Source organism: Cyrtonyx montezumae, unplaced genomic scaffold (assembly GCF_038088225.1).
Source record: "Cyrtonyx montezumae isolate F1298 unplaced genomic scaffold, pur_monq_1.0 scaffold_3, whole genome shotgun sequence".
Lineage (NCBI taxonomy): Eukaryota > Metazoa > Chordata > Aves > Galliformes > Odontophoridae > Cyrtonyx > Cyrtonyx montezumae.
In genome coordinates this window covers 55324215-55341305 of record NW_027072034.1, presented here as the reverse complement: position 1 = coordinate 55341305, position 17091 = coordinate 55324215, and the positions used below count along the sequence as shown (strand labels likewise).

At 40.0% G+C, this 17091-nt stretch overlaps 1 protein-coding gene across 2 annotated transcripts in view; it reads right to left on the bottom strand.

Annotated features, from left to right (window-relative positions):
• Positions 1–505: 505 nt before the first annotated feature.
• The window catches only part of HSF2BP (heat shock transcription factor 2 binding protein), a 32214-nt gene continuing 15628 nt past the window's right edge, over positions 506–17091 (bottom strand). For both annotated transcript variants that reach the window (XM_065744018.1, XM_065744019.1), the window contains exons 6-8: positions 15857–15974; positions 8656–8759; positions 506–1210 (exon numbers count right to left, since the gene is read on the bottom strand). In XM_065744018.1, the coding sequence (XP_065600090.1) occupies positions 1002–1210; positions 8656–8759; positions 15857–15974 (431 nt within the window). In that variant the 3' untranslated portion in view covers positions 506–1001. The remainder of the gene's footprint in view (positions 1211–8655; positions 8760–15856; positions 15975–17091) is intronic.

Sequence of the window (17091 nt, the reverse complement as noted above, 5' to 3'; positions counted from 1 at the left end):
CAGTTGGATTAAAAGATGCCCACTCTGTGTTTTGTTGGTATGTCAGATCCACAAGCTGAGTGCCATAACTTCAGTATGGAAAATTTTGCTACCACAGCTCTGCATTTCTCATTTGCTACTCCTTCAAGATTGCTTCACCTAACTGCCTGTGTTTTTAATCTTCAAAGAAATGGACAATATCTTTTACTAAAATACCCGTGCAGATTCTACTAGTACAAAGCACACCAATGTCTATATGTACCACTGAGGTAAGCAAGTGATACAAAGCAGCTCTAACAGCAAACGCAGTTTTGAGAGAATGCAATGCTGCTCATGACAGAGAAGCTGTTAATTCATCTTCTGCACACTGGGTGCCACAAACAACAGTAATTAATTTCCTCTTTGCAGTGCTTTTGAAAAAAAAAAAACAATGGCTCAATTTCTAGTATGCTTGGCAGCCACAAAACAGGTTGACTTGCAGCTCCAGTGAGTCCGAATGCAAATCTTGAGAACAGAATCCATTACGTGATAAAGAAATTGAGATTTATTTTATTAAAATGCAAAAAGAGAGCAGAAATAACAATAAAACCAGAATTTAGGATGCATTCTGACACAGAACTACAAAAAGCAACGAAGTTTTCCTCCAGTACAATAATTCCCAAGGATGGACCAAAATGATTACTCACTACTCCAATAAAAACATGTGTTGTCGATGGATGAAGTGACCACTTTACTCCCTGTATGTGATAAATAGACAACGTAACCTGTATCACCTTGGAAATTCATCAACAAAACTCTGCTCCAAGAAATGAACTCCTTCCCACCTCTACTAGATTGCCTATTTGGACAGTTATAACCCAACCTGTTTTCCTCAGCATTACTGTACCAGGATTACCTAATTTCAAAAAGAAATTTTGTCAGAGAAACTTAGGTAGAGAAATTTTCAGTCAAGACAATTTCTAATAACTCCAGCAGCAGAGAAATATAGGAAAGACACAAGCAGCTGGTGTCATAGAGCTCTCCTATGCTTCATACTCAAGTATTTTAAGATCTTCAAGTAGTTCTTTTGCAAGTGCTTGCAGTTCCACATTGTGGCTCTTTGACAGCGTAATGATGCGTTGAAATGGCAAAGTATCACGCATCTCACAGGCTGACTTGGCTAATACTTCTGGCTCCAGAATCACAGACTGGAGGAGCCGCAGAACGTGAAGACAAACTTCTGTATCCGGGTCTAGAAGTGGGAGAGAAAATAATGCAGTGCTTATTAGAAGTGAGTCCAAAAAAATAGTATACTGCCATTTCTCACGACTCACCACACAGGCAGGGAATAACCACATGTCATAACTGCAGATGCCATTTGGCTCTGCCATGTTGGCTCCAGAAAGAACCTGAAACAACAACTCTGCCCTCCTCAGCAGCTTTTATTCAGTAGAGTTTGGGAAGAACAGACAACCAGAAGCCTCTCTTACCTTTCAGATGTCAAAAAGGCTGCAACAAATAAGGGAATTTATCAGCTCAAATCTACTCAGTCAGTAGTTAAGAAATACTTTTGGATGCAATCCAATTTAAGAGCACAACAAGCTTTAGTCCATGACAAACCAGACTTAAAAAAACAAACAGATTAACAAGGCTTTCCTTTATGTTTTTACATAAGCCTTCAGATTCTTTCAAAGCTCAATAAAACATTAATCTTTACAAAACTTTCTTGGTAATGACACATCAACTTTTCAGTTTCAATCAGTCTACACAAAAGTGTAATGGGTACTGAACATCGGCACTGTTGCATCAGAGAAATTTACCCAGGAAGACCTTTGAATGGCTTAAGCTAAGAAGACATAATTCTACCGTTGAGAACACAAGATGCATTTTTAATTATTCAAACATCAGGAGCATCATATTTTCATTGTTCACAACAGTGCATTTGCACTTAGTTGCCTATAACTTTACCAAAGGCACCTCTCCTAGAAAGCACCATATTTGCAATCCTCTATCCTGCATATTCCAAATGAAAGCGTAGAATATAGTTTTATGGCTGAAGAAGTTACTTGTTCCATTTGCCATACATCATTTATGTGCTCGTTGCTAGCATGCCCAATCTTCAGCCTGTCTTCAATAAAGCCACGTGCCAGAATTTGGGGAAAAATAAGTTCAGATCACATTGCACATGAAATGACCACAGAGATCAAATTCTCACTGGAGGAGCAAAAATATGGTGCAGCAACAAATCGTGCTGTGTTGAGTCAGAAGTAAAAAACATTTGGTGGGATGAGACAAATTCTTTCATTTGCTGGCTTATAATGACATCTATAACCCAGAAGAGGGGTAAGGACCAAAAGCTTTTTCCTTTCTATCTTCATCTTCGTGGTTGCCAGTCTTTTTTTTTTTTTAATTCTTAATGTTATTTATGTATTTATTGCCAGGTATAAACTGCAATCATCATCTGCCCCCTTTATTTGTACTTAAATTATTCTGCATTTCTCCACTGCAAATAGCAGTAATAAAACACACCCAAATGGGCTGAAAGAAGCTTTTGGGTCTGAAATCTATGTAGCTCATTACAATCTTCCTCTGTGTGAGATTATCCCTCCATGTAATAAAGACATTAATACTTGTAGTGACTTGCGATACTGCTGGAAAGCTTCACGTATGTAAGAGCTTATAAACCCCAGGATAAATAGTGCTTCATTATTAGTGCTGCTACATGCATCTACTTTACTATTATCTGCAAGAGTCTAAAAGCTGTACAGAGTAAAGAATTAAGAAACAAGGGATAGATCCTGATTTTATCACCTCCCCAGCTATAGGAGATTGGGAAATGATCTCCAGCTTGACTAGCAACAGCATTTTCCAATAGGAGCAAGGAGGTTCTAGGAAGAATCTTCAACAGCAGCCAGAGCAGCCCGGCCGCTTGACTCACTCTAACAAGGAAGGAAATGATTCTGCACCAGATGATGACATAATAAGCATTTAACCTCCAATTTCCATTGTTATGCATGTGTCCTGAGTTGCCTTGAATTAAATAAATACATATGCCTTAGAATATACTTCCTTAAGATTACACATGATTTTGAGAATAGTACTTACTACAGACAACCACGTTCTCTAAGAGGATTTTTTAAAACAACCCTAGAAATCTTACTCTTCCCTCTTCAACATCTTTGGAGTTTTTTTCCCTAAACTCCCATCCAGAGAATAGTTACAAGAAATGTGAGGAATCTTCATTATTCAGCACTGTGTGTTTCAATAGCATCCAGATTTAGTCATTTCTGCACTAGCTGAGTAACATCTTGTTTGTACAAGATAAAAAAAAAATAAAAAACCTTCAGCTGCAATCAAATCCCTGCATCATATCCTCCCAGCAACTAGCACACACATCTCCTGCTCTGAAACTTCAAAACTACAGTCATTACTTCTGGGCAATAGGGTAAGAAATCAAGCTGCTTGCCTCAGTCGGGGATCACACGTGGAGCGTAAGCCTACCGCCATCGCAAAGCGCTGATGCAATTTTAACAAGGTATTGAAGCTGCTGGAGTTTGCTGACGTTCTGTGAGCTGCCAGCACCACTGTTTGATGTCACTGGCTTTCAGTCACTGACAAAAGCAACTGATAACGTGGACAGACTTTAGTCACATCTGTCATTAGCACCATGCTCTCAGATGAACCGTTCCCTACAGCGGGATTTAAGTAATTGCATTACATCAATGCTAAACAGCTTATCTACAATTGGCTCTGAGCTGCATGAGCTCCATTTACACATGCCCGTACCATTCCCCGGCCACCTGAGTGTAAGATTTATTACCAGCAAGCAGTTTACAGCTATGCCTTTGTACGAGAGCAATATTTCAAAAGCTTCCCATTACTGCTGCTAATGCAATTCAATTCAATCACTGTCTGATTGTAGCATAAAGGGACAACCTCTCTCTTTTCTTTTATGAACCTGTCACACAGACTGTGTTCACAGTGGGTCTAATAGAGAGAGATAGGGCCACAGCTAGTCCCATGTAAGCTCTTTCCACAGTGCTAATGCTGGTGGAGCAGAGCCAATATCTGCAGCAGTGCAGAGTTTTCCGGACACTTTCATAATGCTGATCAGTCTGAGAGCCAAGAGGTGTTGCAACACAGACACGAGGAAGGAGCAGGGCAAACACCACGGCAGTAAAAAGACCGGCTCTGCTGTTGCAACTCCTATGGAGTATATATGCAAATGTGTTTTCTTTCTGCAACACCTTCCCCTCCAACTCCTGCAGAACAGCTGGATTTGTTTCAGTCTGCTCCCTGGACAAACAACTGCTCTCACGGTTACACATGGTGTTCAGCTCAGCAGAATTTCCTAGTCCCCTACGAACGCATGCTTGTCATACTTTTACCAGGGAAATCCTCGAGGGAGACTCCCAGAGTCAGACCTTAGCAGTAAATGCAGTCCCAGTTTACCAGTATGTTCCATAAGGAGCTGAGTGTGAAAAGGAGCTCACACAGATGCGGCCCTGCAGCTGACAGGCTCCTCAGTGAGCTGTTAGGTGCGTTCCCCAGCTCCAATCAATCCTAATTTGGGCATCTGAGAACTCCCAAAATAGCTACTGAACAACAGGAGACCAAACTAATGCTTTACAGTGACAGATGCAGTCACCAGAGTTAAGGTTCCTTATGTATATTCACAAAAGGAAAAACACTGCTAGTCAGGAAAATACCAATTTGAACAACTCTGATATTAAGAAGAAGGAGGATCTAGTCAAGAAACTCCTCCTCAGATGGTAAGGACGGCCTCTTGGGGCTTAGCCAGAGCTCCATTTAGACAAACAGCATCTGCTGCTTAAAGAAGAGCAGGGGAAAAGGGCAAGCATTCAATGAGACCTCCTCTAGCCACTCTCCCAGCCTCTCATCTAGCAGTCGTTCAGAGACTTTCTGTGTCAGAGCTGACATCTTTCCACTTAAGAAAATGGATGTGTTCTTTAAGGACAAGAAAGGTAATCCTCTTATTAAGACAGCTCAAAGAGTATGAAACTGCTGAGAGCTTGAAAACCTGGTAACTGAGGTTTTGATATACGAACCAAAATTTGTTTTAATACAGACACCGATCCATAAATAGCAGAGTTCTGTTTGTCCAGATGTCTTTTAAATAACATGCTGCCATGCATTTAACCTGAATTTCCAAAATTCTGACAGCTATAACCAATCCAAAAAGAAAAGAAAGGCTTTAAAAGCCTTCAGGGTTAGTCATGAAAAGCAAATATTGAAGGTTGCAAGCAGCAAAATGAGAGTATGCTTCATGCAGACATTTATAACAGAGACCATCATTTGCAAAGAATTTGGATAAACAAGGTTAGATTTCCATATGGAACTGTGGTGAAGGAAACTGAAGGGAGAGATCTAAGATTAGTCATACATCTCTTGTCTTTTGTTTAATGAAGTACCTGGAGTAATTTCCCACTATGGGTGGGAAATGTCATTGACATAGTCTCTCCGAATTCCACCTTTCTCATGTGCCCAACAAGAACAAGAACTGCAACGAACAGAAAATAATAAATGAGATTGATTTTAAACTAATTTTCTTCAGCACTCATTTGTTTGTAGATGCTCCATGTGATTAAAAATGAAAAACAAACCTAGACTTTACCCAGTAACACCTGAGCTGACTTCAGCTTCTTCAAAAGATCCTAAAGCAGGGAGAAGTCTCAGTCTACCTCTTCGAAAATTGCAGACTGAAAGTCTTATTGCATCCACAGAAGTAAAGCACCAGCAAAAAATACTGCCAAATCTCTAGAGGATTTCTATCCCAGTTATATAACTTCTATTTCTACTGCTGAGGACAGAGCTTCCTGAAATCTGAAAGTTACATAAAACCTTTAGCCAAGATATCAACACAGGGACAGCAGATGGAGATGGAGAAAACTAAAGCTGCCTATATCCTCCAAGACAGTAACAGCTGCTCTACACATAAATGGTGCTCCACAAGAAGAGAACCTGACTACTTCCACAAGCTGCTTCACAGACAGAAATGTGAGACATCATCCACATACCCCACACTGGCACCAGGTCGGGAAGACATAGGTAGGAATAGGTGATAGCTACGCAAGAATACAACAGCTACATAGCTATGGGACTATTTTCTTCAAATATCACTGTTGCTTATTAAAGGATGTCCCACCTTTGAAGCAGTACTTAAAAAGGCAGGGGAGGGGTGGAAAGAGGAAAAGAATAGCCTATGTCATACAACGCTAAGGCCACACAATTCTGCACTACCTTCAAAAAGCGTGTCAAGCATTTGCTTTTCTCCTGTTCTCAGTATAGCCTCCAGCAGAAGGTGCTATTAAGAATTTTAGTGCATGTGAAGATGTACTGCACCATCCAAACTTTTTGAAGACAGTAGAATAGACAAAACCCCTTTGTTGTTAACAATAGGAATCATTATCAGGTTTGCCTCCTTTCTCTTACCATCCATGTGCCCAATGTCATGACGTATTTAAAAAAAGTCTACCAGACAATCTGAATCAAACCACTCTTTGCTTTAGATATAGCAAGAGAGAATAAAGAGAATGAAGTTATCATGTGTGTTTGCCCTCTTTTTCACTTAATGAGAAGGACATTTTTCCTTGGGAGACAGGAAGATTGGGAAGTGGTTGAAAATTCTGAGAAAGGACTTGAGGGATTTATCAGCTCTATACAAACAAATGGAAGAAAAATGGCCTTGATGTATAGTCTGAGATCATGGACACTTGTAGTTTGGTGACAGAAAACAGGATGATTCTCTGAAAATTAAAAAAAAAAGTCAGAGGATGCTTTCAGAGGACTCTCTTAGTGAGAGTACTGATAAAAACCTAGAGAACTGTGGAAAGCTGAATCATCTCTCAGGCCTTAGCCAAAACAATCTTTGAAGAAGCTTCCTGTAGGACAGCAGCATATATGGGACACCCTGACACCAGACTGTATTTGTTCAATTCTCTTGCATGGAAAAAAATTGACTTGATGATGCAGCAACTCCAGATGTTTATAATCCAATCAAGGACAGCAGAAGGTGAAAATCCTGGCTGCAGAAACAGTAGAGAAGCAAGTGTGTGAGAAAGCTTCTGACTTCTGGAAACATTCAAATGATTGAATGGGAAGAAGACGACAGAGATCTCATACAAAATGACTAGAATAAGACTGGATCTTGGATCCAACCTCTCACCCGATATACAAACTAGTCAGCCACCTCCCTTGACAGTAAGCAGACTTCCTCTGAAGTAAAAAATCTGAACCAGCAAATGTGGGTTATCAGAGCATCTTCCTCCTTTGCTGTAGCTGGAGAAATTTATTATCAAAACAAAGGAATTATTCATGCCCATCTTTTCCATCCACAACCCAGCCACACAAGACTAACACTTTCAAAATGTAAAGTAGCCTTTCCATTTCTTATTGCCACTACTCGTAACTGTGCCCTGTTTCATCCTCTTGCATCACCTAGGAGCCTCCTTCAAACAAAAGACCACATCAAACAAGATTAGCTTCTTTCTCTTATCACGACAGTTAGAAAGGCACACTAGGGAACTCACAATTAGACAAGGCTTTTGAGGGTTTTGGTTGGTTTCTTTTTTGTTGTTTGCTTGTTTTACTAGAGCAAAGCTTATGTGTATTAGCCAAACATGAAGAAAATGAAAATCTAAACTAGCATCTGTTCAACTTCTACATACAGCAGAACGAAGGATGATATGCACTGAGTACTCTCTGAGAACATAATTTTTCTCAAGTGACATTAAAAACCTGTAAAATCAGGCAGGTGTTTTTCAACAGCATTACAAGGATTGCTTCATTTTCTGAGATCACAGAGGAGCCTACGGAAGCGAAAAGCTTTAAGTTCCTCAGTGAAAAGCACGACTACCTAAATTTCCCTTAAAATAGTTGAGGGAACTCTGGGAAATGCAATAGATTTCCAGTTTACAAGCCGATGTCAAAGCTTTTCAAAAACTTTAGTGTGAATTTAGTTCCTTGAAAAAGCAGATGCAACCTCTGCCACTTCAGCCACCTTTTGTATTTACTTCTTGTATTGCAGCAGGGTTTTGCACAGCAGTGCAGAGTGCCAAGACAACTAACCTCCCTGATACTATGACATGAACACCAGCATGTTCGCACGGACAAGCCACAATAACCTCAGAAACCCAAGACAGAGCAAACTCCAGCAGCAGTTCATATGCAGGACAGTGTCATGGCTCTGTAGTTATTGCAGTCCTTACTGTCCCTTACAAGCAGTGCTCACAGCTGCAAGCCAAGTTCCAATGTAACATCAGTCTCAGCTGGCTCCTACGCAGGGATCTGAGGCCCCTCAAAGAGCATTTCTCTCAAATGTCTCAGAACACTGTTACATCTTCTCTTGTTATATTTCAGTGATCTTAGTTTCACTCAGGTTTTAAAGCTGGTATATAAAAATACAGGTGGCTTTTCTAATGCACTTCACAACATTTCACCATTCTTTGTTTTTAATATCACCTGTAAATTTTTGTATTCATGGAGTATTACATGCAGTACCAGAAATGTTGTGGGAAATGCATACCTCCTCCCTTTACTTGTCTTTGTTGTTTACTTTTAATCTGACAAAAGCTTTACACAATCAGGTTATGCATATACTTGTCTATTTTGTATTTGTAATATTCCCAATCTACAGTTCCCAAAGCCACAATTTACAAGGTTCTTTGAGCAACTTACCATTCAAGAGCCACCAAAGCAAAGGAATAAAACCTGGACTTTCACTGATGTACTTCAAGCCTTTCAAGTTGATACTCACATTGTAAAGTGACATTAGCATTAGCCTAAAATTGAAAGAAAAATAAGTGATATTGTGATAACAAGTCTTATGAGGAGCGGCTGAGGGAGCTGGGATTGTTTAGTCTGGAGAAGAGGAGGCTCAGAGGAGACCTTATTGCACTCTACCACTTCCTGAAGGGGGGTTGTGGTGAGGAGGGGGTAGGCCTCTTCTCCCTGATAAGTAATGACAGGACGAGAGGGAATGGCCACAAGTTGCGCCAGGGAAGATTTAGATTAGACCTCAGGAAGCATTTCTTTTCTGAAAGAGTGGTCAGGCACTGGAATGGCCTGCCTAGGGAGGTGGTTGAGGCACCATCCCTAGCGCTGTTCAAGAAGCGTTTAGATGAGGTGCTAAAGGACTTAATTTAGTAGTTGGGTAGAGATAGTGATAGGAGGATGGTTGGACTAGATGATCTTATAGGTCCTTTCCAACCTTATGAACTTATGAACTTATGAACTTATGAACTTATGATTTTTTTTAAATTTCTTTTGCATCTTTTGTTATCTCTTGCTACTTAGGCTTGTTACGTATTGATGCTAAAGCATCACCTCATCATTTATACTTTGATAACAAAAACAAGTGTCAAATGCTATATAAACAGTGCAGTTCAAAACCTTGTTTCTACAGTAGGATCACATATTTCACTCCTGTAGAAATATACATAGAAAAATGAACCTTTCAGAAGGCTCATCAAACTCCACGAGATGCCTTATATGAAACACACAAAAGCAAGATCTGGCTTTACACACTCATATAACCATACAATAGGTTTATAGTGACAATCTGCGCTGGGCACAACATAATTTGAGATCAGCTGCTTGCTCTGACAAGTAAAAGGGCCATCAGGAAACAGAAAAAAGAAGGGCCATAGGCTGAGTACTAGAAACAACGTCAAAGGATGTGCTCCACTGGTTGTGCAACGCAGGCCTTGTGTACACTGATCCTTCAGCCAGCTGAAACACAGACACACAGCTCATGCCATCCTCTTTGAAGTATCCTATTTCTACAGAAGATGAGAACAGATGCAATACATGGCTAATGCACAGTAAGAACCAATGCATTCTCTCTCCTTTTATTGGGAAGTGACTACACCTACAGAAGCACTTACAAAAAGGGAAGGATAAGTAGTCACAACGCAGCTTAGCATGCTTCCTCCCAGGCTGGACTGCTGCCTTCTGCCACAGGTAAAGGGCAGCGTGATCACACACAGAATCACAGAACAGCTTGGGTTGGAAAGGACTCCAAAGATCATCCAACCTCCCCCCTGCTGTAGACAGGGTTACCAACCACTAGATCAGGTAGCACAAGGCCTCATCCAACCGGATGTTGCTGGCCTGAAAATGGAGACCCTGCTGTGAAAAAACAAGACTGCTCATCTCTTAAAATGTCATCACAGGCTTTTCTATTTATTCTGCCTTCAGTAATCCTGATTGATTAGGTCCAATTCACCAGTGGAAAGACATCTGGCTTCTTTTTTTTGTTTGTTTGCTTTAAGTCAACAGCATCAGACTTCAATTTGGCCATAAACTGTGCTCTTAGCATAAATCAACACAGGAAAGCAGAGACCAAATGCTACTCTCACCCACACCTCTTCAAAACTTGTTCCAAATGACATTTGGACAACCTCAAAGCCTTTTTTCCTTTATCCTAGAAGGTGATTTCTTTTCGTCTTTTATTATGGTCATTCAGGTTGACAAAGGACAGAACCCATATACTGTCTTCTGTGTAACAAAGACCGCCTACAGTCTTGCAGCTAAAAGGAATTTACTTAATTGGGAACTGAAAAACATCTAACGTGACACCTGGCAAACTGAAACCAAGACTGCTGTTCTTCACAGTCACACTGCACTTCAGTGTGTAAACCACATAATAAAAATACACACCGTTCATTTCAGCTATGTTTTCAGAAGGTTCTAAAAACTGTTTTTATTTATCAGTTCCCTAATTAATGATGTACACTAGTCATCTTTTGGGGCTGCATAGAAAACGAGTTGCACATTAAACTACTCTCAACTTCTCTACGGAGAAAACCAAATTTGTCAGACCAAATCTCTGTATGTGAAAAGGATGACTCCAGCCTGCTGATCCCATAAGTTTCTCTCAAGATGGCTCCCAGTTAAGTTACTGCAAACATGAGAAGCTTCAGTATGATCAGGAACTTGAAAGATCTGAAAATCATCAGGAAAGGTGAGACTGACTACAGGTACCCACCACCCCAGCCTCAGCTACATCAATGCTGATGTGATGCTGTAAGACACAGAACACCCCCCCTGCCATGGACAGGGACACCATGCACCAGCTCAGGCTGCCCAGGGCCCCATCCAACCTGGCCTTGAGTGCCTCCAGGGATGGGGCACCACAGCTTCCCCAGGCAGCTGTGCCAGTGCATCACTGCCTTCTCAGTGAAGAATAATGCTCAGCCACTTTCAAAATCAGACCACTGCTGAACTACTGTCTTCCAGACAAAATGACCCTGATGTGCCTGTAAAAACTCTGTAGTCAGAAGTTGTTTTACATATCCTTTCACCCTTCCAGCAATGTTCTTCTATCCTATCTTTTGTGCACAACATCTTAAAAGCTGCGCAGTGACTGGAGTGCACTTTTAGACATGTTATGGTGGATACTATTAATTCCTATTTATTTTTCAAAGATGACAACATGTAAGCCAATGTTCTGGACAATGAAAAGAGAAGATGAATGAACACAGCTCCTGTAACATTTACAGAACACATCACAATACCCACACTCAGAACATCATACTGAGTTTCACATAAAACAATTACAGAGAAACAGCAGCAGGTTGGAATTCTCTGCTCCATTCTGGGGTCAGCTTGGCTGCTGCTATCTCTCATGACTGTGACAAAGCTTCCTGTTATCCTACTGGCACCATTCCCAAATAAGAGGGAAATAACGTTACTCCTAACAGCCTTCACATCTCACATCCCATTCTTAAAAGAACATGGCTTAAGTTAGTCTGCCATCATCAGAATTTCCTACAGTCTCCATGCACATCTTCATATAGCAGGAAAGGAAAGCAACATAACTGAGCCTAGTCTGCAAAGAAGAGGTGTAAGCTACATTAACTGCTGCACTGCTATGAGTTTGATCGCTTAGGTGCTTAAGTAATTAGAAACAAGAGCAATAGATTATTAAATCTACTGCATCACTGGTCATCGGTAAGCACTGAGAGGTGCTGTGGAATTGAATTTGCAGCTGTAAAGCCCACATGCTCCTTTTCATATGGCTCCTGCAGCTCTTAATGCATTCCAGAATCCAAGCCCCGACACAGGATCACAGTCCTAATTACACATAATCAGCCAGAATTAAAATGATCAAAAAACAATACCTTACAATGGAAAGTGCTAATACGTCTTGACAATTTCTTTTCATCATTAATCTCTTTGACATTTACAGTTGGTATCTCTTCACGTCAATTTGTTTCTGCTATCTTTGTATTTTTCTTTTACTTGTTTGCTATGTGCAGACAAAAGAGACTGAGTGGTGGTGGTGATCCAGGAAAGTATTGTGGTTTGCAGTGTCACAACAGGACCTAGCCCATCCCACAAACCAGTGGTAAAGGCCTAATCCCATAGCAGCATATTATGACTAATTAAACATACTCACATGAGCACAACACAAACTTTTCCAGACCCTTCATACCAGTTTCATCACTAGTACTCGCTCATTCTAGTAAGTACTTTTTGTAATCCGTATTCTTATTGAAGGAAACCTGACACACAGCATGACATTATAGACAGTATTTTCTGCTTTTTGACAGTGTGAAAAGTTTTTTTTGTTTTTTTTTTTTTTTACATATGCACCTTATAGGCAATTCCAAGATAATTAACATTGTGTATTACTATTGTGTCTGTCAGTGCTTTAAAATCTACAGCTAAAAGCACTGCTAAAGTCCCTTTCCTTTTGCTTAAGGTGGGATTAGTACATAAAGTGAAGTACCATTAGAGGCTGCTTTCAAGTGCTACATGAGCAAAGCTGAAGATTACTAACAATTTACTCATAGCAATAAACAATTGTGTAAACGTTTACTGACAATTTTACTATAATTTACTATGTTAATTGACAATTTTAAAATGATAAGTTTACACCTAATAATCACTAATGTTGATCGAAGTCAATAGGAATGTCATCTAAAATCTTTCACACCACTGCTATTTCAGAAAGGCAAAGAAGGTCATGAGATTTTAGTCCCAGGGCTCACACAGAAGTTTTAGTTCTACAGACAGGGTAGTATTGCCAGAATAATTGTAAACTTCTCCTGTAAATGTTTTATTTATATGTTGCTACTCACAGGAAACTAAAAGAGAGAGAGAAAAGAACTCCTCCATCCAGTTTACTTAGCATTCAGTACTGCTGCGTGCAGAATTAAGACACAGACTCCCTTGATTTGTCCCACAGTAAAGAAAAATATTTTTGAAAACAAAAGCTAAAGAGATGAATGTTAAAGCAACAAAACTGAGCAAAGGACAAACACACCCTTGAAAACACGAAGCCACATTTTGGTTTTTATTGCCTAAACGTTAAGTCGATTATTTCTTTCCATGTAATATAGTGTGACATTTTGAGAGAAATACACTGCCTTTCCAAAGTGATGGACATTTTCATTTATGAGATAGAGCTGAAAAAAGTCTGTATGTCTATATAGAGTGTGTGTGTATTAATGTAATTTATGACGATTCCATAGTTTGCCTATACATAACTTTTGAAATTCACAATGATTTTTGTTAATATATCTATCTCATGACTGCATTTCATTTTGTACTGCCTTCTGTTCCTTATGACAGGGAGTTCTTCCAACTGTCTGCCTGAGAAAATGTTGATTATCTGAGATGAGGAAATCTTACACGCAGAGAACAATTTAAAAATGGAGACGACCTCCAAAACTTTAACAACAGAGAGACAACCTCCAAAAATAATTTCTTTGCCAGGCTGAGAGAGTAGAAAATCCCCAGAAGGGAGGATGAAGAGGTCAAGTTTAAGGAACTGAACACCAATAAGACACGGAGGGGCGTTGCAGACAAAAAGGAAACCTGACCAGGGATGCTGAACCCTAACATGGAGAAACACTTTGTACTACAACATTTGAGCATATTAGGATCCCTCAACTCCATAAGGCCATAAGAAAAATCTCATTTCTGGCATTTGCTCTAATATCATAATACTGCATTCATTTATTTATTTAATCAAGAGAAATAAGTATTGCTAGCTCTGTAGAACATCAACAATCATAGCATCAGACTCAAACTAACATGACATATTCTTAAAATTTCTCTTTAAATTGTAGAACTGTAAAATCACCATGGTTGGAAAAGACCTCCAAGATCACCCAGTCCAATCATCCACCTACCACCACCATTTCCCCACTAGACTATGTCCCTCAGCACATCTAAATGTTTCTTTGCAAGCTCTTTTTTAGGCTTCACTCTATTTATTATCCCAAGAGGCTGTCCCTATTGAACCCCTAACTGCTTCGTGGGATTGATTACTTGCATTTTATTTGTATTTCATGTGTATTGTATTTGTACTGCTGTATGGCCACTATGTTCACAGCATCACATGCAATTCTTCTGGCAGACTTTGAAATATAATTAAGACAAAACATCATTTTGAAAGGAGGGCCTTCAAATCCAATTGCATTACCAAACTACATTAATACAACCTGAAATGTACAAAAATCACATCTTGCACCATAGCTGCTCATTTGCTTAAAATCTTGAGTATGTTTAGGAACACTTTCCCTCCTCCCCATAAAAGAAAATCCTTTATTTTTTCAACTGCTGAGGTCCTCTCTTAGTATCTTTTTCCCTAAATACACAAAGGCACAAACTACGTTTTCTTTCTTATGTTGAATCTTTTAGTTGGAGCCTTACAGAAAAACAGTGCTGCAAGTGCTAACTAGCTTGTTTTGTGGCTGACCTTCAAAGCCAATGCTTGGGAAACACAGGAAATAACTGACCCCTAAGTATCTAACTACTACATACAGCACAGGCTGTTCAGCTTGCTCTTCACTACCCTGCAGGTAAAGGCAAGCATCCTCAGAGGGCAGCTCATTCTCTCCCATCACAGGCTGAATCTTAGAGCCCTGTCTCTTTCCATTGAAGGTGGGAAGAAGCACAGAAAGCCACCAGATACTTGACCACCAGGCTTCAGATAGCTGAGGTTAAGCAAGATAAAACCTATCCAAATTTAAGACCAAGCCTGATTTCATACTCATAATGTACAAGCTGCTTAAGTGCGTGCATAGAAATACAATCAGGTTATTGTGGCTGACAAGGTTGCTGTTTGTGAGCTGAGCTGTGATAGCTAACTTGTGTGTCATGCACTCCCTATCCAGCCAGAAAAACAAAACCACACACATTAGCTTAAACCATCTTAAAGAAAAAACTAACCAGATGTATCAGGCTACTACCCACTGCATAGTAAAAGAATAAGTACATGATAAACCACGGCAATTTGCTTGCTAAGGTCATATATTCCCAGCTTGTAAAAGGTGTGAGAAAGACAGCTAACAACTTCTTTAGTTTCTCCACCACCTGATAAGTACAACTTTTCCTATGGCTGAAGGGTGTAACATGGGCTTTTCTTTCAAGTCTTTGTCATGAAATTCCTTTTACAATTCCTATTACAAGCACAATTGCACAGTGCCTCTGGCTACTAAGGTGGCATTAAATAATCTAAGTTTTGCTCTTAGCAGAGCACTTTTTTCACTTAAGCATGTAATACTTTGCAGAAGGTGTTCTTCACAGTGGAAGAGAAAAAAATGTGAATCCATAAATCCATACTTCCCACTCTTACCTCTATTTTAAAGCTTGGCCTCACACCTTCCTTATCTGACCCTCAAACCATGAGCCCCTCCTCAGGTAGATGAGCAGTATTACAATGCTTAAGAGACTTTAAAAGGACACAAAACCTGGATAAAGCCAGCCTTGCAGCCAAGCCTAGTCTATCTGCAAGGAACACTTCTGTGAAAAGTCTTCCAACCCTTGCCTTGCCTCCAGAAAAGGAGTGGCACGCTGCTGTAATCACTGATCTACATTGAAATGTAATGTACTTCATGTGAAAGAAAAAAAAAAGTCATCATACACTTTAAACTTTGTACAGAGTCCGGGCTTCATCTCTCCCAGGAGGTGCATCATTGTGTCCAATAAGTCACGACTTGAACTAACCAAGAACTCACGGCCACATGCCAGTGCAGCCACATCTGTGAGAAAACACAAAATATCACCATAAAATTCACATTTCAAGCAAAAGTTTTTGTTAATTACGAGTATGAGTAAACAAAAATGTCAGCTGTGATGAATGAACTATTGAATTGTAAACTGAAAACTATATCCATCTACAGATAAAATACTGAAGCAGCAAATGATACTGATTGAACTCCCTCACAATTCTACTTCGATAATTCCAGTGTTTATTGAGAGTGGCCCACATCCTAGGAGTAACACAATCATGAAACAAAAGGTTGGATTCAAGCACCTCTAACCTGACATCTGCAAGTAACATGGGAATGAATCAAAGCCGATCATCACAGGTTCTGATTTGCACTAACAGGATTGCAGATTGTTTTACAGACACTCACTCCAATACGCCTGGCACATTACACAGCTGAAATACACATAAAAGTCTACTCGAAGTTCCGTTCCTAGTTCTCTGCAGGCACTGCATTATTCATGCACAAACCAAATGGCAAAAACATTTCCAATGACTACTGCTCTAAAACAGATTTTCCTCAAATATTTTCCCTTATGCTAGTCTCAGGAAATCCTTATGTGCAAGACATCTACCAGCAACCTGGACTTTCAAGCCCCCTCCGTATGAGTGACGTACCATGAGTGTAATGAGTGGCAGAACTCAGATCCCTGGCCTCCCACTCAAGGCAAATTTTGGGACGTGCTGCATGACAAAGTTCCTCCATGTACCTTCAGTTTCCCTCTGCCATGAATGTCCGTTTTATTCAATTTAAAAGACCTTTAAAGCTCAGAATTAAGCAGATGTTCAATGGACATGGCACATAATTAAGGATTGCTACCACAATGTGTAGTCATGCCAAGCTGGGTTAAGACTGCACTGAGAACTTCTGTTGTTCTCTGACATCTGAATACTTAGCACTTTGTGATCCAGCTATCCTTCTGCAATGTAGTACTAGAAGGATTACACTTGTACCTTCTACATCGTTTGTATGTCTGCATCCTTTGTTATACTCAATGTTTCAGCAGCCCCTTTCCTAAATTATGAAGTCAAAAATCTTGGCATTACTTAATTCACTGGAAAAGATCAGCTTCAGTGAGGTAAGATTCCATTCCACCATGCTGATTCCT